The sequence below is a fragment of the Schistocerca piceifrons genome, chromosome 4, assembly GCF_021461385.2.
Source record: "Schistocerca piceifrons isolate TAMUIC-IGC-003096 chromosome 4, iqSchPice1.1, whole genome shotgun sequence".
In the NCBI taxonomy this organism is placed as follows: domain Eukaryota; kingdom Metazoa; phylum Arthropoda; class Insecta; order Orthoptera; family Acrididae; genus Schistocerca; species Schistocerca piceifrons.
This window is the reverse complement of record NC_060141.1, coordinates 656,231,768-656,258,180: the sequence shown is the minus strand read 5'-3', so window position 1 is coordinate 656,258,180 and position 26,413 is coordinate 656,231,768. Positions and strand designations below refer to the sequence as shown.

Genomic DNA, 26,413 nt, shown 5'->3' with positions numbered 1-26,413 from the left:
TCGTTATTTGATATTCTTCCTGATGATGCAATTTTATTATCGGCTGTGTAGATTCTCTATATCATCGCAAATCAATAATCACTACTACTATTGCCATATTCTCTTACAGTGTCATTTTCAAATACGACTCACCATACTGTCATTGTGTGTGTGTGTGTGTGTGTGTGTGTGTGTGTGTGTGTGTTTTAGCCTTCTTCTTGACAGTAGCAACGGACATAATATCCACCAAAGTAGCCTATTTCCTACGACTATGATGACGAAGTCTGTTTAGAAATAGTCCTTGGTTCCTCAGGGATGCTTGAAAAGGCGGCGTCTGAGTACTCGTCGGAAAATACGATGGCCCTATACAATAAAATAGAGTCCCTTATTGGAAATTTTTCTTCTGCACAAAAAAGGTATATTTCAGTCTTCACACAACGGACAGTTACGTTGGTTTTCTTCTTTCTTCTTAGACCTTCTTCTTGTCCTCCGGCGCTGCAGCCCATGTAGGATCCGGACTTTGTCGACCACCTATGAATTTTTTGAGTCTTAATGTTGGCCTTAGCACAAGTAAACACTTATTTAGGATTTACAGAAAAATCATAACTACAGACAATGTAATCCTTACAAACTCCCAACAACCACGAAGACACAAACACTTACCTTTCCGTCCCATGGCCCGTTATATCAGTTCCGCTATGTTTGAATTTGCCTCCGAAACCGAATTAGAGAATGTCAAACTTACCGCAATTGGTAACAGCTATAAGCCTGATCTGTTTAATAACATTTGACGAAAAAAAATGCAAAATTGTACAACTTCCGTACGCCGGAAAAATTGGAACGAGTCAGCAATTACAAAAACTTGATCGAGAGAGGTGGCGCAGTGGTTAGCACACTGGACTCACATTCGGGAGGACGACGGTTCAATCCCGCGTCCGGGCGTCCTGATTTAGGTTTTCCGTGATTTCACTAAATCGCTCCAGGCAAATGCCGGGATGGTCCCTTTGAAAGAGCATGGCCGACTTCCTTCCCCGTCCTTCCCTAATCCGATGAGACCGATCACCTCGCTGTGTGGTCTCCTCCCCCACAGTAACCAACCAACAAAAACGGAGCGCTGTCACTGTGTTGGAAATATTTCAGAGAACATCGCTACGTTTTACAATAACACTATGTCTACATTATTACTGAATATTTAAGACAAAATGGAACGTTTCGTAAGTGTGGTGTGTACAATATCACTTGCAAGCCCTGTGGTAAGTCAGGCAGAGCTGTGACAGAAATTCTGCAGATTAGTAAGACAGATTCAGACTTTGCGGCGCATATATTATGAGAAAGCCACGCATTATGTGAAGTGTTACGCAGTGTTAAAAAGAGCAGAATGATGACCCTGCTGAAAATACTTGAAATCAATAAACATAGTCCACCAGTTTAATTTTAAATGACCAAACATAGTTCACTTCTTTCTACATTTTAAGTTGCTGGACGCAAATATTAGATTAAAATTGTAAATTCAACTTCGTTTTTCATCTACTGTTAAATATAACGATATCCACATAAACCCTTGTTTCTCATATACAGGGTGAATCACTAACTATTGCCACCTACAATAACTCCGAAAGTATGATAGTAGCTGAAAAGTTTGTGAGACAAATGTTGCATGGGACAATGGGGGCCATAATATGACGATGGTGGTTTTTTGTTGCCAGGTGGGGTCGTGTCAGAGACATGAAGGTCAACTTTTAAATGGGATGCTATAGTTTGGCACTTATTTTCTGATAGCGGCTGTCGAGACGAATCATTGGATCCAATGATGTGTAACAGTAAGATCTTTGAAAGTCAACGAAGGTCACAAAGGTGGCATGAACGTCCATTTACAGAAGGTGTTCGAAGTGATGACCATTGGTATCAATACAGTGCTGCAATCTTCTTTTCATGGATTGAGTGGTATTCCTTATCACTTCGGCGCATACTGAAGCACGTACTCTGACAATTCTCTCTTGTGTATCATGCAAATAGTAATTATTCGCGGAATACGGCGCACCCATCTAAAGTGTCATTGACATGTAAACACCATTCGATGGTTTCGCAATATGACACTAATAGGAAAGGTAAGATCAGTATCGCCGAATCAAGCGATTGTGAATGATGTATTCCTTCGAAGAACCAGTCGATGTGCTTCTCATTTACTGAGAATGGCAACGAAATTCAGTAAGAGCTAGAGGCTTATACGCTGGAAGATATCTTCAAGGTACTCACACTACACGTCGTACACTTAAATATGTGTATGATAAACTGAGAACAACTGGATCTTTAACGCATCGGAAACATATCCGGCAAAGGAAACTTACTAAGGAGGAAACGGAAATTGGTACTCTTGCCACTGTCGTTCGAGACCGTTGTGTAAGTTCACGTCAAATCGCAAGGGAATCTGGCATGAGCCAGAGTAGTGTTGCTCGTGTTCTGTGTCGCCATAAATATCACCCTTACCATATCAGTCTCCACCAAGAATTAACTGGTACGGATTGTATGCGTCGCGTTGAATTCTGCGGATGGGTTCAACTTCAGATTCAGAGGGATTACACATTTATTAATTTGATTTTATTTACTGACGAGGCTATATTCACTAACTATGGAAATGTTAATTTACATAAATTGCATTATTGGGTAACTGAAAATCCATATTGGCTGCGGCAAGTTGCACGCCAAAAACCGTGGTATGGGATTCTGGAGGACAGAATTATAGGCCCCTAATTCATCGAAGGAAATCTTAGTGGTAGGAAGTACACCACATTCCTGCAAGAAACATTAGGTTTGTTATTGGAAGAAATACCCTTAGGAACAAGGAACGGAATGTGGTATCAACACGATGGGTGATCGGCACATTTTTCACAGATGGCTAGATATGAGTTGCAGAGACAGTTCCCAAATCGTTTGATTGGACGTGGAGGAGATGAGTCGTGGGTAGCTCCTTCGCCAAACTTCACACCTCCGGATTTTTTTCTCGTGGGGAGTAGTAAAAGACATTGTTTATAAGGACGTTCCTACTACACCTGAAGATATGCGAGAAAGAATTGTCAGAGCATGTGCTTCGATAAGTGTCGATGTGATAAGGAATACCAATCAGTCCATGATAAGAAGATTGCAGCACTGCATTGATACCAATGGTCATCACTTCGAACACCTTCTGTAAATGGACGTTCATGCCACCTTTGTGACCTTCGTTGACCTTCAAAGACCTTACTGTTACACATCACAGGATTCGTCTTGATAGCCGCTATCAGAACATAAGTAGCAAACTACAGCATCTGATTTAAGAAAACAAGGTTAGCCTTCATAACTCTGAAGCTACCCCATCTAGCAACAAAAAAAACAACGTCATATTATGGCCCCTGTTGTCCCATACAACTTTTGTCCCACAAACTTTTCAGCCCCTATCATACTTTCGAAGTTATTATAGGTGGCAATAGTTAGTGACTCACCCTGTAGAGTCAAATATAACGATTTCTGTGAGACCTAAAAATATAATACATTGCTTTGCAAACACTCTATGTCTCATCATTTTAGTATCTTTTGTTTCTGTATGAATAATTATCGCGCGATTTTCATAGCGTAAGATATAGATTTTTTTACGCCGTTGACAACAAAAACGACGAAACGTGACAGTAATTTCACTTACTTTACTCATCATCCAGAGTTTCATCATCGACAATTGCGTGTGTCTGCAGCCGGGAGCAATCCTGTTTCGCTAGCCAATACAAGTACCAAAATATGTAAAGTTAGTCCCAATCACGTAACACACCTCACGACAAAACCCACAGTAATCGCAAACAGTGTTTGCAGATAATCCAGTTTCTGAAGCAGTGACTTCTAACGGATATTCTTTAACCCACCAAGAGATTACAATAACACTCCGATGTATCGTCAATTTATATCTATCGAACCATTCGATTCGCTGAAACGTCAATCACAAAGTAATTTTAATCTGACTATAATGCAATCTAAACAAAAGCAATTCTCATAGATATCTGGTGCCGTGACAGTCTAGCACTCGGTATATATCGCTTGCAAGTTATCTAGGAAATTGCCAACTTCTCGTACAGGTAACGAGCGATCTTCAAATGTCACCATTAATACAATATATGTTTTGACAATTCCACAAACACTAAGCTTTTTCAACCCAACTACAGAGCTTAATTACAGTTTTCATCTTTTCATTTATGTTTTGTTAGCATAATAAATAGCTTTAATCTTCACAAAGCGGCTGGTATCTTCATACGGTCGCAGGTCAGTGACTATTAGATAGTGATGACACGCACTGATGACTTCCGCATCGTCAAGAACATGGTACCATACTGCCACAATTCCAGTTATCTCAACATAAAAGAATGAGTATTTTTTGTGCATATATTGAGAATATGATTATTGCAAACATATTGAAATATTCAAATACAGCTGTTTAGGAGAGAACGCTCGGTATTTGAAACACTGTTGTTGTGGATGCATAACTTTCGTGCAAATGATGCACTTAGAACATTGCATTTATTCAAAACCACATTCTTTTAATATGAGTGTACGATAAAAGGCAGACACTAGAACCAACATTTCCCTTACAACACACAATCAGGTCTATTGACATCACAATAATGCAAGAACATTCCTTTCTGAATTGATTCAATAAAGCCTCTCCTAATAATGCCTATACCATCGAAAATTCCTTTTCTCCACTTTTCATCTCTGTTAGAAATATTTTTGGAAAACTGGATTTTAGTTTTATCTTCTGTTATTTGTTTTATGTCACTACATTATAGATCATTTTCCTCTCAATAATGACGACACTGATGTGCATCTTATTACTAATCTACACGGTTCCATTGGTCGTTGCATTAATATTGCTGTCATAGAAATTTCAGTATGAGACGAATGTGTTTACAGCGGTATAGCTCAGGAATGAGTTTCCTGTTTTCTTCACATTTACTGACAGCGGACTACAAATAACCGTTTTCAAATTCGTATAGTTGCGATAATGATCGTTTCACGTTGCTAATGTCAACTGCTCTTTTTAAATGGTAGTATAAGAGATGGTATCCAAAACTTATCGAAATTCCTATTTTTTACAAATACAGTGTATGGGTGAGGTCTCCCCATACATCCTCCTTGAATCCCTGTCATACACTACTGGCCATTAAAATTGCTACACCAAGAAGAAATGCAGATGACAAACGGGTATTCATTGGACAAATATATTATACAAGAACTGACATGTGATTAAATTTTCACGCAATTTGGGTACATAGATCCTGAGAAATCAGTACGCAGAACAACCACCTCTGACCGTAATAACGGCCTTGATACGCCTGGGCATTGAGTCAAACAGAGCGTGGATGGCGTATACAGGTACAGCTGCCCATGCAGCTTCAACATGATACCGCAGTTCATCAAGAGTAGTGACTGGCGTATTGTTACGAGCCAGTCGCTCGGCCACCATTGATCAGACATTTTCAATTGGTGAGAGATCTGGAGAATGTGCTGGCCAGGGCAGCAGTCGAACATTTTCTGTATCCAGAAAGGCCCGTACATGACCTGCAACATGCGGTCGTGCATTATCCTGCTAGTGATACGAGGCCGTTGGGATCCAGCACGGCGTTGCGTATTACCCTACTGAACCCACCGATTCGATATTCTTCTAACAGTCCTTGGATCTCGACCAACGCGAGCAGCAATGTCGCGATACGATAAACCGCAATCGCGATAGACTACAATCCGACCTTTACCAAAGTCGGAAATGTAATGGTACGTATTTCTTCTCCTTACACGAGGCATCACAACAATGTTTCACCAGGCAACGCCGGTCAACTGCTGTTTGTGTATGAGAAATCGATTGGAAACTTGTCTCATGTCAGCAAGTTGTAGGTGTCGCCACCGGCGCCAACCTTGTGTGAATGCTCTGAGAAGCTAATGATTTGCCTATCACAGCATCCTCTTCCTGTCGATTAAATTTCGCGTCTGTAGCACGTCATCTTCGTTGTGTAGCAATTTTAATGGCCAGTAGTGTAGTAATATTAGAGATAGTATCCAAAATTTATCGAAATTCCTATTTTTTTACAAACATAATGTATGGATAATGTCTCCCCATACATCCTCCTTGAATCCACATGATAAATGGATAAGAGCTGAGGGGTTTACTTAGTTGTTGATCTTGTATCTACCAGCGGTGCATACGTACGCAAAAATGTCCTGTTTATTTAAAAGACACTGACTGAGTTACCAACTGCCTCATTCTTTCTTCCTCAGATCCTTTGAAAGTGTCCTCAAAAGTCTTGGCATACGAACATATTCGCGCTCCTTTTCACACGCAAATCACCTGTAAGTCCCAGAGGTCCCCTTAGCTGCAATTCCCTCACACCTTCTAGTTCAAAGCTATTAGTCGCTCATACACATCCACTCCCACTTGCGCATTGTCACCCACTAACTCAGTTCAGCTCATTGTTATTACCTCTTTGTGTCTGTCACCTTCGCCTGTCTTACACTCACAATCTTCGTACTATTAATGCCTCCTCCCACTATCACTGCCTCCTTCATACTCTCTGATACTGAAAGTGTCTCATTAACTCTTTCACACTCCTGCTGTATCTCCTCACCGTCACTGTCTCTCTCTCTTCCTTGTTGTCGTTGTCATAGATATTTTCTCTCAATATCACTGGCTATCTCCCTCTTCTACTTTCTTCTTCTTTTATTCTAGTCGTTCACTCTTCCCCTAGCACTGTTACTGTCACTGTCAACTACACTACTGTCCATTAAAATTGCTACACCACGAAGATGACGTGCTACAGACGCGAAATTTAACCGACAGGAAGAAGATGCTGTGATATGCAAATGATTAGCTTTTCAGAGCATTCACACAAGGTTGGCGCCGGTGGCGACACCTATAACGTGCTGGCATGAGGAAAGTTTCCAACCGATTTCTCATACGCAAACAGCAGTTGACCGGCGTTGCCTGGTGAAACGTTCTTATGACGCCTCCTGTAAGGAGGAGAAATGCGTATCATCACGTTTCCGACTTTGATAAAGGTCGAAATTGTAGCCATCGCGATTGCGGTTTATCGTATCGCGACATTACTGCTCGCGTTGGTCGAGATCCAATGACTGTTAGCAGAATATGGAATCGGTGGGTTCAGGAGGGTAGTACGGAACGCCGTGCTGGATCCCAAAGGCCTCGTGTCACTAGCAGCCGGGATGAAAGGCATCTTAAACGCAAGGCTGTAGCGGATCGTGAAGCCACGTCTCGATCCTTGAGTCAGCACATGGGGACGTCGGCAAGACAACAACCATCTGCAAGAACAGTTCGACGACGTTCGCAGCAGCATGGACTATCGGCTCGGAGACCATGGCTGCGGTTACCTTTGACGCTGCATCACAGACAGGAGCGCTTGCGATGGTGTACTCAACGACGAACCTGGGTGCACAAATGGCAAAACGTCATTTTTTCGGATGAACCCAGGTTTTGTTTACAGCATCATGATGGTCGCATCCGTGTTTGGCGACATCGCGGTGAACGCAAATTTGAAGCGTGTATTTGTCATCGCCATACTGGTGTATCATCCAGCGTGATGGTATGCTGTACCATTGGTTACATGTCTCGGTCACCTCTTGTTTGTATTGACGGCACTATGAACAGTGGCCGCTACATTTCAGTTGTGTTACGACCTGTGGCTCTACCCCTCATTCGATCCCTGCGAAACCCTACATTTCAGCAGGATAATGCACGACCGCATGTTGCAGGTCCTGTACGGGTCTTCCTGGATACAGAAAATGTTCGACTGCTGCCATGGCCAGCACATTCTCCAGATCTCTCACCAATTGAAAACGTCTGGTCAATGGTGGCCGAGCAACTGGCTCGTCACAATACGGCACTCACTACTCTTTATGAACTGTGGTATCGTCTTGAAGCTGCATTGGCAGCTGTACCTGTACATGCTATCCAAGCTCTGTTTGACTTAATGCCCAGGCGTATCAAGGCCGTTATTACAGCCAGAGGTGGTGGCTCTGGGTACTGATTTCTCTGGACCTATGCACCCAATGCACCCAAATTGCGTGAAAATGTAATGACATATCAGTTCTAGTATAATATATTTGTCCAATGAATACCCGTTTATCAACTGCATTTCTTCTTGGTGTAGCAATTTTAATGGCCAGTAGTGTATGGTCCACTGCCGCAGCGTCCCTCTCTCTCTCTCTCTCTCTCTCTCTCTCTCTCCCCCCCCCCCCCCCCTGTCTCCTTCGCTCATTCTGTAATACAACCACTGTCTACTATCTTCTAGTACTTATTACTTTCCCGACTGTTTGGCACTGTCACTGACTCCTTCTCTATCAGTATAAAAAAAAACATGAATATTTGCGCATGTGCCAGCTGGTACCGCACTTTATGCTCCGATAAGAGCATTTTTCCGCTGGTTCCCTTCTTTCTCCAGCTACGGTAGGGCTTGTCACTCAAATGAGAACAACTTTATGGGTCAGGAAAATATTGATAGTTTACTTACGTAGTTGAAATAACGTAAAACTACTTTTACACATCAGACCGGATTCTGGGTGCACAAACGTTTTGTATGCGTTTCAGTACTACAATATCGGAGTCTCAGAACCATTCTGATGATAACGGAGACACTGTATGCGTACATGTCCGTCGCCTCACACCGGATTTTACGTGCGTATTTAATGAGCACCTGTAACTTAACTTTGAATATCTGTGTCTGGGAAACGGACACATATATTAGTAAAGTTTTCAAGTCTGTTCGTGATCGGGATCTTAGGCATACATCGTAAAAATTTCTGTCATTCGTTGTGCAAAGCCTATTTGGAATCAGCGGGTCGGTTTCGTAAGAAAAATGGTAAAAAATGCTTTCTTTGGGTTTTTCTAAGGAACTGCCCGTCAACTAATGGTGCTCCATAAGACCGTTAACGCCCACCGTAGACCACGCCTACACTGTCGAGTAGTCACCCTAGACGATCCTTCTGTTGGGTATACAAATGGTCTCTAGCTCTGGGCTATCCAGAACACTTGATTCTACCTTTATGTCACCTATAGAGCACGAGGTATGAGCCCGGGAGAATCACGTTTTTATACGCGCTATTTTGGAACAGCATGCATGGCGATTGTTCCGATTCCCTGAACTTGCGATGGCTGACCTATGAGAGCAGCAAGTCTGCATAATGTTTTGTTCTAAACTTGGGAAAACCGCTGCATATTGACATATACATCTCTACCCACAGCCACACACTGAAAACGATTGTGAAGTACATAGAAGAGGGTATCTCCCATTGTAGTTTCGTCGGATCTTGATCAGTTTTTTCAAAGTGGTGCAAAGATTGGCAAACTGATTTAAATGTTAAAAAATGTTAGACTGCACTTCAATAAACGAAAAAAAACAGTATCCTTTGACTACCGACTCAACGAGTCCCGTCAGGAATCGGTCAACTTATACAAACACTTCGTGCTTCGTCTCGTTCCATTCACGTATGGAGCGTGGGAAGAATGATTGTTGAAATGCCGCCATGTCCTCTATAATTAATATAATGTTCTCCACACGATCCCTATGGGAGCGATACATAGGGGGTTGCAGTATATTCCTAGTTTCGTTATTTAAAGCTGTTTCTTCGAACTTTGTAAATAGGCTATCTTCAAGTGCCTGTCAGTTCAATGTATTGTGTATCTTGTTGACATTACCGACGCCTCAGACAAACCTGTGATCATTCTCGCTACCTTCTCTGTATACTTCAGTATCCTCATTTGTTTGGGTCCCATACACTTCATCATGATTCTAGTATGGGGCGCACAAATGATTTCTAAGCAATATCGTTTGCCTAGTATTCCACCAATGAACTTGTCAGCCACCTGCCTTTCCTACGACTGAGCCCCTGTGATTGTTCCATTTCATATCCCTACAAAGTGAAACACCCAAGCGTTTATATAAGTTGATCCATTCCTGACGGGACTCGTCGATAGGGTAGTCAAAGGATACTATTTTTTGGTTTTTTGGAGTGCAATTTAACATTTCTTAACATTTAAATCAATTTTCCAATATTTGCACAACTTTGAAATCTTATCAAGATCCGACTGAATATTTGTGCATATCTTTTCAGAAAGTGCTTCATTATAGACAGCTGCATCTTCTGCGAGAAGACTCAGGTCACGGTTAACAATGTTTGCAATTCAATACGAACAGCAAAGATACCAACACACCTCCCTCGGGCATACTCAAAGTTGCTTCTACATCTGTCGATGATGCACCAAGTGCTGAAGCAAGCTGTTGGTGACAACACTTTAGGTCAAACACAGCCTTACGATTGCTACAAATGTTTCTAATCGGGTGGACAAAGATTGATAACGATTACCAATCAGGTCCGTCGTTAACTGTAATTTCCCCCAGAAAATGCTTATAAAGTAAGACACTTTATTCTGGAAGATCGTAAGCATCCGTGACAACCTTAAGGGAACATATACAACGGCTTCAATTCGATCCAAACTGTCCTTCAGCCGTTATGACCGGACAGATGGTTAACAAAGAGTTCCATCGTGATGTTCTGAGACGTTTAGAGAAGGACATGAAGAGAAAACATCCTCAGAAGTGGCATTCAAACGACGGGATAATCAACCATAACCATGCACAACCGCACAGGGCTTACATTATTCAAAAATTCTTCAAAAAAAATGGTTCAAAATGGCTCTGAGCACTGTGCGACTTAACTTCTGAGGTCATCAGTCGCCTAGAACTTAGAACTAATTAAACCTAACTAACGTAAGGACATCACACACATCCATGCCCGAGGCAGGATTCGAACCTGCGACCGTAGCGGTCACGCGGTTCCAACTGAAGCGCCTTTAACCGCACGGCCACACCGGCCGGCTCAAAAATTCTTGTCTAGAAAACAATGTTCCAGTTATCCCATCACCTTTCGGGCGTGCTTTAAAGATATTTATTCTTGTTCTGATATTTCTGCTGACATCCTCACAGTCCTTCTCGAACTGAGTCGCTTCCAAGATTTTAAAATCACTTTACACAATACTGTGCAGTAAACGCGCATGCAGCTAATGCTGTTTATTATCCATTTATTATCAGTTGATAGCAAACATACTTTTTAAGCCATCAAAATAGCACTGTTGGAAAAAAGAGCGTCACTCATAGATAAGACAGTATGCATCTAAGAGCAAAACAAAGAAAATGGAGAGTCAGCAATCCCACACTGCATATGTTGGAATACCAAACAGTGAGGACAGAACAATATTTCCATGATTTGTCAATGTGGGAACACTCTTCTCCGTTGAACAGCTTGTCTGCTAAGTCTATCTCCACAGCTTTCTTGATCACTGAATTCCAGGAGGATGAGGCTGTAGCCAGTATCTTAAATCCCCCGTAATCCATGAAGTGGTCAGTGGAAATACAATGTTCAGCCACGGCACATTTATTGGGTTGTATACATGGTGTTCAATGCAACGTTCTTGTACATCACCTATTGTTTGTCCTATGTACATTTTACCACACTCACAAGTAATTTCATATATACACCAACCTTTCGTAAAAGCAGATCATCTTTCACATATCCAAACGTCATTTAAAATGGACCGAATATGATAAAGTTTACAATGTGATATATCACACTGCGATCGGACGACACCATGTTCTGCAGTCACGCATCATGAAAACGACACGGCAACGATAACGGCTGTTGTCTACCGTAACGGTATTCATTCATATCCTCTTCACTATTCTCAATATCAATACAGTGAGAAATAATAAAAAAAGATGAATTACGTTACGAAAATTACCCACCTCGATCAATGCATAGGTGTTCCATTCATTTGTAACTGGAAAATATTTTTTGTTGACATTTACTCGCGAAAGTCCGTATCGTGAAACAAATTGCAATGTAATTTATTTAGTATCCGCTATTGATATGGCGCAAACATCAAATATTTTCAGCTAGAGGCACTTGTTGCTTTGCTTCACTCGCTCGCTAATGGAATGTAAACGTGCTTGACAAACAAACAGGATTTATCTTTGCGTAATATCCCGAAACATACAGCTCTTAATATTTATGGACCATACACATTCATTCGAAAAATCACGACGTGGGGAACTTTTATTTTTCGTGATACTAACGTTTTCCAAATCATGTTTCCTATATTAGTACAAAGAAAGAACGGAATATCTTTAGGTCTTCAAAAAATAGCTTTGATAAAACTTGTTTGCAGTCAAGTCTCTTCATGATATCACTTAAGTGTTTTTTGAACAATTACGCATTTCCAGATTTAGAAGAACACGAGAATGACATCCATCAGAACTTACTGCTGCGTATTATGGAACGCTTGCGTTGGGAGAGCATGGACAGAACATGGGCGTTGCAGCTTTCTATAACTTTAATAGCTTTGGTCACATTTTTCTTTTTATTTCTATAAACCACTCATATAGAGTTTAGTGCACATTATGCTGAGAGTAATCCACAACCGCAGGAAGTGGTGACTCGTGGAATATTTCGTAATCAGTGGCAGGTAACATGCTATTCATGCCGGCTAGATACTTCCAGACGAACATCCGAATAATAGGAAATTTTGAATAATCTCTAATTTCAACCAAACTAGCAGTTAAATAATACTTTCGAACCCAAGAACTGTCTTGAACGTGCGCCAGGTCTGTGTATTATTTAATTTATTTCTTGGATTTAGTTTTGTGTTTTATGTGCTTTTATGAATGTGTATCGTCATTTGATATAATCATGTACACAGTCAGCCTCTTTTCATTCCCGCTTATTTGCTTTATATATTCTTTCAGTGATTTGTCAGACGTTCATTGTTTTGATTACTTTACTGTGCCCCGCGAATTTCGCAGGACCACACACAGAGACGTTCGTGTTCCCATACTCATCGAATTATTATCGACGAAATGAATATCGAACTTGAAGTTTCTACTTTCGTATCGTCCGCTGCCGACGAAAAGAACCAAGAAGGCTAATACACAAAATAATTTCTCTTCTGCAGCAGTTAATAAATGATCAGCTTTTATTGTTTTCGGTTTATCTGAGCAGTGTGTCAGGGAGAGGCGCTGGTCCTAACCTAAGAAGCTAGAAATTTTTTGGCCCAAGCAAGTGTTCCAGGCAAAGTGTAATTTGATTGGCTAATGTATCGATGGAGAGCAATACACCACTTATTTACCACATGCATAGCAGCATCTGGAGAGTCTTTGGAGATAATGAACTGTTAGCTGTTCAAAGCGCCATAGAATTCAAATGAGTGAACATGACAAGTTCAGGGATGTAGGGAAGTGAGTGGAACACGGCAGGAAAGTTAAAATACTGCTAGCGTGTTAATACAAGCTATTAAACAGGAATTTGAGTGTATTTGACTGGTTAAGAAATATTGCTATAATTTTCTAATGAATAATAACTAGGTGGTGCAGGATACGAACGAAAATACGAGATGGCAAGCTTTTAGTATCACCGTGTTGCATTGTCAAAACGTGATTTTCCCGTGGGCCACACACTCATCACATTGTGCTCCTTCAAAATACATCCACTGTCTCCATATATTTGACATTGTAACTTATTCTTATGATATGGGAAATGGTAACTCTCTCCACGTTTTTCATTCTCCTCTAGACATTGTTGAAGGCATTGTAAAATATCACATACTCCTCTTTATTGCTACATTTTCATCAGCTATACAGATGTGAATAGACGTACACAGAAGACAGACAAGCGTGGAAATCAGCAGTAAACCAGTGTTCAGACTGATAGGAACAACAATAACAGTATTGTCGAGGATACTGGCAGTTATTGGTGCTCGTAATGGTTTTCTTCGTCACAGCAACATTCCCAATAAGAACAGAACGGCATGTGAGTGTCATATGTTGTAGTTTGCCTTCCATCATGATCACATAGCCGCAATAAAGCATTCCTATCACTCACATTAAATACGATGGGAAAAGTAAGATGTCGCATGATCATAATTGCTATTATGTGCAACTCTTTGCACCCACTTACGAAAATATACTATTTATATAGCACATGTAAGATTTACAGATTTACATTTGATTTGTTCCTATACCTCTTCATCCTCCCCAAAACATCCTATTGTTTTAAATACTTGGGTTGCTTTCCAAAACCCAGAATAATACGTAATTATTTAAATAAAATTCACAATTATCATAATTATCTGACCTCGAGTGTGTGCATGGTACTAGCAGATACGTTCGAATATCATAATCAACTACAGCTTCACTAAAATTCTACCGCGTTCTATACGTAAAAACACGACGTCTTTCTGTCGTACAGCATTTATGTGATACTTTCGTGTGTCTTGAAATGGACCAGAAGCAGTAACATACACCTGGCGCTCAGCGGTTAAAATACAACGGGCTTCTATGGAAGTACGGGCTTACCACTTTGAGGAATGTATAAGCCGTGTGTTCATTACGTTGAATCGTATTATGTAAGACGTATGATTCAGTAAAAGCATTTCAACAAATACGACACAATTCAAAAGTCAAAAGCTAAATATCTTTATCTAAGAGGAATTTCGCACTGTATCCTTCAAATCAATATTATATATCTTGTGCCTCCCACCTTTAACAGTAGCCCTTGTGGTAATTCAGGCCATGATCTAATTCCATTTCAAATTTACTTCAAATCCGTGCAGCTGTTTCAGAGTGAAGGAGTAACAAACATACTCACACACGAACTTCCACATTTATAGCATGTATGGAAATAAATTATCCAAAACCATTCAAATATCAAACCATGTAAAACGAATGTAAAGGAACTACACTGACTATCATGACTACAGTAACACCATGTTTCAGCACATCTCCGTATTCTTGTAATCTAGTATTTATACATTATTCTACCACTGATGTACAGAGGGGTCCAATAAAATGTATCCACTGTTTAAAAGTCCATAACTTGCAAACTAATTGACGGAGTTGCCTCGTTTTTGGTGAAAGTGTAGCTTAAGTCCAACTTAAAGATATGACTGTAGGAGTTCGAAATGGTCACCATTAACATCCACACATAAACGATGCCATAGAACTGCAGAACGAACTACTGACTGCAACGTGTTCAGTTGGGTATTTGCACATGAATGTACGATCGATTTTCGAAGTTCATCCAATTTGCGTGGCTGTTGTCGATAAATGACGTCCTTTAGTGTTCCCCACAGGTAAAAGTCCAGAGGAGTTAGGTCTGGGGAACGTGGTGGATACTCCACAGCACCTCTACGGCCTATAGATCTTCCTGGTAGATTTTCGTCGAGATACGCCCTAACACGATTTTGGTAATGGGCTGGGGCATCATCTTGTTGAAAGTCAACTCTTCCGTCTCCATACAAGTCTCGGATGGCAGGTAAAACGGATGTCTGAAGCTTCTGAAGGTACACCTCACCGGAAACTGCCGTCAAAGAAGAATGGCCCTATCAGGCCCCGGTAAGACAACCCACACCACACATTTACTCATGACAAATTCACGGCTTTGTCTACATGGACGTTCGGATTTTCTGCGGCTCAGTAGATGCACTTGTGGCGATTTACTGTACCATTGAGTTTGAACTGTGCCTCATCAGATCACGCAATCATCTCTGCAAACTCTTCATCGTTGCGCACCATGTTAGTAAACCACTCGCAGTACTCCATTCAACGATCTGGGTCGTCCTCGTTGATTGCATGTAGCAGTCGTGGTATATAACACTTCCACTTTGCTGACTTCAAAATTCGCCGAACACTCACTCCAGTATCACGGGCACACGGTCTCAAAGACTTCTGTGGAGAGCAAGTGAATTGTTGTAACACACGACGGGAGTTAGATGGACTGGAATCGTTAAACGTGTCGGTGGCTCTGTTTGATACTCATTTCGCCATTGCCGTTGAAACTCATTAACGTTTTCGTACTTAAAATACCACTTCAAAACTGACTTCCTTTCATCGAAGGTAAGCCTTGCGCCAGCCATGTATACTCGAGTAACTACACTCCTGCAAATGGAAAAAAGAACACATTGACACCGGTGTGTCAGACCCACCATACTTGCTCCGGACACTGCGAGAGGGCTGTACAAGCAATGATCACACGCACGGCACAGCGGACACACCAGGAACCGCGGTGTTGGCCGTCAAATGGCGCTAGCTGCGCAGCATTTGTGCACCGCCGCCGTCAGTGTCAGCCAGTTTGCCGTGGCATACGGAGCTCCATCGCAGTCTTTAACACTGGTAGCATGCCGCGACAGCGTGGACGTGAACCGTATGTGCAGTTGACGGACTTTGAGCGAGGGCGTATAGTGGGCATGCGGGAGGCCGGGTGGACGTACCGCCGAATTGCTCAACACGTGGGGCGTGAGCTCTCCACAGTACATCGATGTTGTCGCCAGTGGTCGGCGGAAGGTGCACGTGCCCGTCGACCTGGGACCGGACCGCAGCGACGCACGGATGCACGCCAAGACCGTAGGATCCTACGCAGTGCCGTAGGGGACCGCACCGCCACTTCCCAGCAAATTAGGGACACTGTTGCTCCTGGGGTATCGGCGAGGACCATTCGCAACCGTCTCCATGAAGCTGGGCTACGGTCCCGCACACCGTTAGGTCGTCTTCCGCTCACGCCCCAACATCGTGCAGCCCGCCTCCAGTGGTGTCGCGACAGGCGTGAATGGAGGGACGAATGGAGACGTGTCGTCTTCAGCGATGAGAGTCGCTTCTGCCTTGGTGCCAATGATGGTCGTGTGCGTGTTTGGCGCCGTGCAGGTGAGCGCCACAATCAGGACTGCATACGACCGAGGCACACAGGGCCAACACCCGGCATCATGGTGTGGGGAGCGATCTCCTACCCTGGCCGTACACCACTGGTGATCGTCGAGGGGACACTGAATAGTGCACGGTACATCCAAACCGTCATCGAACCCATCGTTCTACCATTCCTAGACCGGCAAGGGAACTTGCTGTTCCAACAGGACAATGCACGTCCGCATGTATCCCGTGCCACCCAACGTGCTCTAGAAGGTGTAAGTCAACTACCCTGGCCAGCAAGATCTCCGGATCTGTCCCCCATTGAGCATGTTTGGGACTGGATGAAGCGTCGTCTCACGCGGTCTGCACGTCCAGCACGAACGCTGGTCCAACTGAGGCGCCAGATGGAAATGGCATGGCAAGCCGTTCCACAGGACTACATCCAGCATCTCTACGATCGTCTCCATGGGAGAATAGCAGCCTGCATTGCTGCGAAAGGTGGAAATACACTGTACTAGTGCCGACATTGTGCATGCTCTGTTGCCTGTGTCTATGTGCCTGTGGTTCTGTCAGTGTGATCATGTGATGTATCTGACCCCAGGAATGTGTCAATAAAGTTTCTCCTTCCTGGGACAATGAATTCACAGTGTTCTTATTTCAATTTCCAGGAGTGTAGGTGCAACTAAGAACAAAACTGACTATCTGGCGACTGTCATCTGACAAAGCAAAACAACGCAATACAACCCTTGTGTGGCGATTTCCGGAACTACAGACTATTATACTACCAAAGATGAGACAACTCCGTCAATTAGTTTGCCAGTTATGGACTTTTAAACAGTGGATACATTTGTTTGGACCCCTCTGTATTTAATGTCTCCTGCATTAACAATATTATTAAATGATATAGCTGTGTTGTTTGATATATTGAGGCTAACAAATGAATAGAAGCTCCAGAGGGGTGAATACAGTCTGAACGATAAACCTAGAACAATACAATCGTCATCAAAAGAGATATCTAGTTAGGAAGCCTCCAAGTAAAAACACACTGTAGTAAATGTTCAAATGTTCCATAACAAAAGCGACAAGTAAACAGTTAATTAGTTGTCGACGAGAAATCAAGTGTGTCCGACACGACTAGTGTCTGTTTGGTACTTCACTATATTCACAGGGTGTTGCATTTGGCGGTACGGCCTGTGGGCTCTCATGCCCTCACGGTCCTCTGGTGATCACAGTAGCCTTGGAGAAGTGCGTGGTAGCACGCTGTACTGTCTTACAATATGTGTTATCCTGCATTTCTCCCAGTATATTGATGCTGTTGACAGCCACGTTAAGAAAAGTTGATGATAGTATTGTCCCTTTCTATTGCCAATCTGCGTTTTATATCCTTTTCTACTTCAGCCATAGTCAGTACCTTTGCAGTCTCAATAACAAAATCTCACTAGCAAAACTCGTCTGCCACATTTCCTAACCTAAATACCTCAGCACCACCTGATTTAATTCGATCACACTTCATTTCTCGTGTTTTCATTTTTTTTGTAATCTCGTATTCTTTTTTCAAGACACTATCCATTCCATTCAACGATTCTTCTACATTCTTTATTGTATCTGACTGAACTAGCAAGTCATCGGCAAACTTTAATTTTTTTATTTGTCCTCCATGAAGTTTAATCACTTTCCAAATTTCTCCTTGGATTCCTTTTGCTGCTCATTTCAATATACAGATTGAACAAAATTGGCGACTTGTTCATAAATCTCGATGGACGTGTTGTCGAAATTTTAATAAAATGTAATGCATCAAAAAACATCCAGCCAGTGCAATACTTAAGAGTGTGAATGATACTTATAGGAACAAACTAACGGTCCCTAGTAGCTTTTAGAGTTACCATGTGTAAAGTAAGGAAGAAACAAACAATTAGCGTGACAGGCAACCACCATAGGGATTATCTAATAAACTCCCTTGTGTAAAAGAGATTCAGAGAGAGGAAAAGTACTTACAGCCTGTCAACTGCAATTTTTTTTTCTGGAGCGTTTTGTATCTCCTCTGTTTCCTGCAGTTGCCATCTGATTTCATCTGTCCTCATTTCGTGGGAATACGAACTTACAAATTCACTTTTGTACCTGTTTGCACATCCAAAACCAACATAAGCTGTCATTATTTCTAAGTATTAGCTCGATGCATGATTGATGATGTAATACAAATTGTACACATTGTAGTTACTTCAAACACGTAATGATTTCGTCACGAATACTTCCTTGCTTGTACTTCGAAGTGATAATTGTCAAATAAAAGCTCATTTTAAGTTTCCAGGCATAAAATGCATACAAAAAGTTGTCCAGCCAAAACGCAACCACATACCGAATGCATAAGAAATCCAGAAACAATTAAGATATGTCGCAATGTTTGTTCTTACATACGAATCAAAAGAGACACGCTGACGAACATGGCGTCGTTCTGATACGTCTGTCACGCACTAATGCCACTTGCAGATGCAGCTGAAATCTCGCATTAAAAGCAGCCTCCACAGTGCTCAAACAAATGTAAGCTCCATACCTTCTGCTAAATAAAAGACGTGAACAACACTAACCACTGTTAGCGTGCTACCAGAATGCAACCCTACTGCTAAATTAGATTACATTACTTTAGGTGTACTTTTTATTCCTTAGGTTTGTGGTGAGGAGATTCTCAAAGGCATATAACAGGTCGTTACCCAAGAACATAATACGTAGTTACAAAAAAAGACATATACTAATGTCTCTTCCATAGATCTTAGGTGAAATAGTTTTCATAGAAAATTCTTTAACATATTTTCACTGAGGAGGTAATAACAAAGTTGTAGAAAACGCTGAGGAGCGTATGATAACTCTTAGTTTCTTGTACCCAAGTTTCATCAAAGGGGAAATCAGTTTATAACAATTTACATTGATCACATTACCGCAGTGGGGGCGTGCGTAAATCACGTATTATGTAACCGTGATGTCATTCGATGCTATTAGAAATACACACATCAATAGGTTATACTAAGAAATTCGTCAAAAGAGAAAGAGTTGGTGCAGAACCACTGCTTTGAGATCGTCTTGAAGAGTAGCGGTTAAACGGTTCATGGTTATTTGCCTGTTACTGAAAAATGTGTGTTCTTAAATAACTGATACCTTTATGGACCAAAATAAGTGAATATTATTCTTACTTCTAGTGCCGAATGAATTCCACGAACTGTAGTTTGAAAACTAAGAGTATTATTTATGAGAAATTTCGTTAATTACTAAATGTATTGAGCTGCGGCGGTCATTAACTAGCAGTTCCCGTAAAATAATACCATATGAAATTTCTGAGGATAAGGCGACTGTTTACTGCATAAAGAAGTTGGTTTTAGAATGATGTGCAAAAACTTAAAGCTGAAAGAAACTTTCGCATAACGTGTCATTGCCAAGGAACAAAGCTCGATGAAACCTGGACCATACAGAAAAGAAGTGATATATTGTAGTACAGAAAGTAACTGAAAGAAGTACGTAATGAGACGAAAAGAAATGACACTTTTGTTAAAAGACAATAATTTTTACTAAAATCACAGCGGCTTGTTATGGGTATTACAAAAGGCGAGACATAGTTTTTAATAGCGTGTGTGAGCACCATGGACAGCGTTGCGAGCATTACAACGTGCTCTAATGGCGGACACAAGGTTGGTAAGGAGAGTTTGTGGTGGGGCGTTTCATTTTGCCTGCAACGCAGCTGATAACCTTGGGATGATCGTTGGCACATGTGGATGTGCTGTAGCAAGTCTCCTCAATGCATCCTACACGTGCTCAATGGGATATATAAGTCGGGGGAACTGGCGGGCCACTCCATTCGTCGAACATCCTCCTCCAGCGAGTTTGTGCATTGTCATCCATAGAAATGAAGCCTGGACTGAATGCACCCCTGAGAAGAAACACAGTGGGAAGGAGTACAGTGTCACAAAGATCGATGAAACCTGGACAATACAAAAAAGAAGTGTTACAGTATAGTTCAGAAAGTACCTGAAATAAGTACGCAATGAGTGTACCGTGTTCAAAGATTTGGATGTCAGTACTCAGCACACCTATGCAGCATTATGGCTCCCGACACCATAACACCTGACCCACCAAAACGATCGGTTTCGACAATGTACCTGGGTGCATTATGTGTTCCCACCTCTCGCCACATGATGGTCCATCCAGAACCACTACTCATACTGAATTTGCTCTCTTCCAGGAAGAGCACGCGAATCTACTCCTCGTGGTCCAGTAATCGTGCTTCTGGCACCACTCCAAGACGTATCGCTGACGAGGAGGTGTCCACCAACATAACGTATTGGTCGTTGGCCAAAGAAATCACACCGATTGAGCAGCCGAGCTACTGTGGAGCGTGATACTGTGGTCTTTGCTGCACCTGCTGTCTGACTTAGACCCTTTCTTGCCTGATGCACAACGTACCTGATCGTCGTAGACCACCTTCTCTCGTTCAAGCAGCACTGCCTGTGGTTCAGCACACTACCCATACATGTAAAACAATAATGTGAACAATATGAAACTCTTGGGTGACACGTGTCACTTTTCGTCTTTCATCCAATTTCCCCACGATTTTTCCCCATATGAATTCATAAAATGTCGTATCCGGGCCACGTTGTTATGAAGAACGCAGCAGTGCACCATAACTTCTCCCAGATGGACACAGGCGCTGTTTTCCTTTCCTTCAACTGCCTTGTGTTGCGGTGTCAGCCACATTTGGCTCCATAGTTGCACTGACCTCACATAATGTGACCTAAAGCTTTCTCTGCACTACTAGGAGACTTCTGGCAACATGCTCCTGCACTATCGCTCATTTCCACCAAGTTGTTAATATGTTATATTATTTTATCTGTTACAGTCTTCAGTTAATACTCTGCAGAAATCAAACCTGCATTTGCATCGAACTTCCTTAACTCATGTGCATAAACGTGTGCAGTATACTGCTGCATCCATTTTCAATAAGCCACCACAACAAATGAAAAATCTTAGCAGTAATCCAAACGCTTTCAAATCGAAACTGAAGAGTTTCCTCATGGGTCACTCATTCTACTTCGTCGAGGAGTTCGTTGAAAAATTAATCTTATTCGCATGTTATATTGTTGATTGTGTTTACTTAAACTTATGACCTGACTTTTTGGGTCCATAAACATTTTAATTTATCTGTTATTTTTTTTACGTTGTAATTTCATGTACTGACACGTTCCACGACCTTGCAGATGTGCTTCTCAATTTGGTCCTATGCAACCTGACGTGTAAATAAATACATAAATTTACAGAGCAATGTATATTGGATTGCAGTAGTCAGAATCCCTACTTCCTTAAATAGGTCGCTGCAGGACGCTCTTGAGATTACATCACTAATAACTGGCATTACGTGCTTCTGGACTTGAGAATCTAATGAGTTATCTCACAAAATGATCAAGAATGACATTTGTAAGAGGATGACGAATACTGTTTCACTGGATTTAGAAGTTGGCTATTTTCTGGCGTCGAAAGCGAAACATAAATTATATGCCCTCTTGCTGGATTTTAATTTTGTAATATAAAACTGTCACTTTTACTGTTTATAGCCATATAAACGTCACTTAATCCTTTTGTTCCACAGCATCTTTATTTCAATGATATGAAACAAGGTTATATTAAACATATATTAAGTACCCGCACACAAAATACCAGTATAGTAAACTAAAAAGTGTCTGAGACATATATAAATAATTTATTTTCTCAGAAGTAATGTTGGTGGACTTATGCTGTTCTGGAAGCCATGGTTTCAATTACTCTCTCGTAATGATCTCATCTTTCATACACTCTCAACATGAATTCCATATTCATTAAATCAATGGCAACAGTGACCACGCGCCTTCACTCTTCCGTTCCTCCCGCTGACAGACTGTCCGCATCTTCCCCTTCCTCCAGGCTGCGACCTTCGGAGCTGCCACACTGGTGTCCTCTTCAGGAAAGTGCGTTTCATGCTCTGAGCACATTAACACGACGTAAGGATTCACAGTAGCAACGTATGTACACTACTGGCCATTAAAATTGCTACACCAAGAAGAAATGTAGATGATAAACGGGTATTCATTGGGCAAATATATTGTACTAGAACTAACATGTGATTACATTTTCACGGAATTTGGGTGCATAGATCATGAGAAATCATTACCCAGAACAACCACCTCTGGCCGTAATACGCCTTGGCATTGACTCAAACAGAGCTTGGATGGCGTGTACAGGTACAGCTGCCGGTGCAGCTTCAACACGATACCACAGTTCATCAAGAGTAGTGACTGGCGTATTGTGACGGGCCAGTTGCTCGGCCACCATTGACCAGACGTTTTCAATTGGTGCAAGATCTGGAGAATGTGCTGGCCAGGGCAGCAGTCGAACCTTTTTTGTACCCAGGAAGGCCCGTACAGGACCTGCAACGTGCAGTCTTGCATTATCCTGCTGAAATGTAAGGTTTCGCAGGGATCGAATGAAGGGTAGAACCATGTGTCGTAACACATCCACTATTCAAAGTGCCGTCAGTGCGAACAAGGGGTGACCGAGACGTGTAACCAATGGCACCCCATACCATCACGCCGGGTGATACGCCAGTATGGCGATCACGAATACACGCTTCCAATGTGCGTTCACCGCGATGCCGCCAAACACGGATGCGATCATCATGATGCTGTAAACATATCCTGGATTCATCTGAAAAAATGACGTTTTGCCATTAGTGCACACCATCGCAGGCGCTCCTGTCTGTGATGCAGCGTCAAGGATAACCGCAACCATGGTCTCCGAACTGGTAGTCCATACTACTGCAAACGTCGTCGAACTGTTCGTGCAGATGGTTGTTGTCTTGCAAATGTCCCCCTGTGTTGACTCAGGGATCGAGACTTGGCTGCACGATCCGTTACAGCCATGCGGATAAGATGCCTGTCATCTCGACTGCTAGTGATACAAGGCTGTTGGGATCCAGCACGGCGTTCCGTATTACCCTCCTGAACCCACTGATTCCATATTCTGTTAACAGTCATTGGATCTCGACCAACGTGAGCAGCAATGTCGCGATACGATAAACCGCAATCGCGATAGGCTACAATCCGACCTTTATCAGAGACGGAAACGTGATGGTACGCATTTCTCCTCCTTACACGAGGCATCACAACAACGTTTCACCAGGCCACGCCTGTCAACTGCTGTCTGTGTATGAGAAATCAGTTGGAAACTTTCCTCACGTTGTAGGTGTCGCCACTGGCACCAACCTTCTGTGAATGCTCTGAAAAGCTAATAATTTGCATATCACAGCATCTTCTTTCTGTCGGTTAAATTTCGCGTCTGTAGCACGTCACCTTCGTGGTGTAGCAATTTTAATGGCCAGTAGTGTGTATACTCTGATGACCACAATGCTTTTTCGTAGCTCTTCTATTACCAAGAATTGAAATCGAAAGGGGCACTGAATCGAGGACGTATTCAGATATTAATCTATATATTAACAGTTAACCAATGAGAGTTAATAAAAATATGAGGTGACATCTGAGGTGTCCAAGGATATTGTCGCTTTGCACATAATGGACCCAGTTCTTATTCTCTGTTGTTCTCTCTTTCGGGACGACGCTGGCACTGTGACCAGAGCTACAGCTTACTTTGGAGTGTGATGGAAGACGTGCGCCCTCTTTTGTGGTGTTTCAGTGCCGCCGGACATCCTGGACTACCCGACGAGCACGGACATGGTGGTGCGCGAGGGCACCAACGTGACGCTGCGCTGCGCGGCCACCGGCTCCCCGCAGCCCACCATCACGTGGCGGCGGGAGGGCGGCGAACCCATCCCCATGGCCAACGGCCAGGAGTGTAGGTAACTTGTACCTCTCTCGTCCGTAGCCCGGCACTGCCGTGTAGCGAGTAGCATGACTGGTCGGTGAACGTACGCTGCCAAAAAAAAAAAAAAAAAAAAAAAAAGAAAAGAGTCAATACAGTACCCTCAAGGGCAGCAGGGTAGTTCATTATTGTAGGAATACATGATACCAAATACAAACAAAAAGGAACACGCGTCTCACAGTGAAGGGTGCCCAAGCAGTTTCATTAGTACACAGTGTAGCCTCCTCTGGCGGCAACACAGCCATGTACTGTCGCATGCAAACGGTTGTAAAGGTGCTGAATCGCGTCTTCCGATAGATTTTCTGAAGCATCTTCCGATTTTCGTTGCCTGCATTTCGGCAACGGTTCTTGTAGCCCAAGGAAAACGGGTAGGTTCCTGCTTCATCATGCCCCACACAGGTTCAACTGGCGAGTCATCTGGCTATCTTGCTAGCAAGGGCACTCATACACCACAAAGAGCAACACTATATGGACATGTCACTAGCACGTCAATTACAGCGTCTGTAATGTAGCAGGCACTGGGTGGTTCACACAGCAGAAAACCCAAATGCCACTGTCTGCTGCAACTTACCACCCCTCCCCTCCACTCATCATTAAGCCTGGGATGGCACCTGTGTGTCGTGAGCGAACGTAATATGGAATACCCATCTCACCAGGTCCATGCCATTCCTGTGTATGTCCGGCACTTGTACATAGACAGAACCTAATCTCATCACTGAAGAGAACAGGGCGCCACTCCACTATTTCCCGACACCCCATTAGCTATGCATTTCAGTGCTGTGGCGCCAGTGGCAACCTGGCCATAGGCACACGTGACCTTAATCTGCCCTGTGCTTCGTGATGCCACTCCAGGTGCAACATATTCCCAGATTTCGTCCTTGGATGATGTTCGGTCGACTACCGCTGCTCGCGCAGTTCGTCGATCTTAACGTACCGGTACGTTTGTACTACCTGGACGCCCGGAACCTGGTCTCCAGGTGTGGGAGTGTTCCACAAACCACTATTGAAAGTAGCGACACACAACCATAAATTGCCGACAATACATGCAACAAACCGTCGATACATCCATTAAGCATCGCACAGACCCACAATGCGATCGAGTTCAAATGGCTATAAATCAACACTTATTCGTTGGTGAGACATGTTTGTTACCTAGCGCTAAAAGTGCGAACACTTTTCACTTCTAAACTCAGCACAGTCACTATCTGGACCGTCAGAACAGACACGCATTCTGAGCACCGTCTCATCGCCGATGACCGTGTCAAATGAATAACTAACACTGCAACCTCCCACTCCTTGAGGGTGTTTTATATTTTGCCGACTGTGTAAATCTGACAAGGGAAATGTCCCCACTAAAACGCAATAAAAATGTAGTATGCTCACTGTTTGAATACCTAAATATATTCAAATAATATACAGGTCGAGCACAAAGTCTTGCCCTGATTATAACAATTTATTACAGAATAACCATTTGACAGAATAATTTACATTTTATGCCGTTACATAAGTTAGTGTTACTAGTTTTTATTTTATTTTTTTTTATTTTTAGATCTCTTCCGTTAGTAAAGCTTAACGTGTGCTCTCTTGGTTACTCGGAGAATGTCGAGGTGGTATTCCAGTTCCCGCCAGGTGTTTCGTAACATGTGTTCTGTCACAGTAACCACAGCAGCTTGTATCTTAGCCTTCAGTTCGTCGACATCATCAACTGGTGTGACGAAGACACTGTCCTTGATATAGTCCCAGAAAAAAAAGGCAAGAGGCGTAATGTCTGGGGAGCGGGGTGGCCACGG

General features: G+C 42.6%; 1 protein-coding gene across 2 annotated transcripts in view; it reads left to right on the top strand.

Annotated features, from left to right (window-relative positions):
• The window catches only part of LOC124795023 (neurotrimin-like), a 388,376-nt gene that overhangs the window by 40,233 nt on the left and 321,730 nt on the right, over positions 1 to 26,413 (top strand). For both annotated transcript variants that reach the window (XM_047258789.1, XM_047258790.1), the window contains exon 2: positions 24,438 to 24,596. In XM_047258789.1, the coding sequence (XP_047114745.1) occupies positions 24,438 to 24,596 (159 nt within the window). The remainder of the gene's footprint in view (positions 1 to 24,437; positions 24,597 to 26,413) is intronic.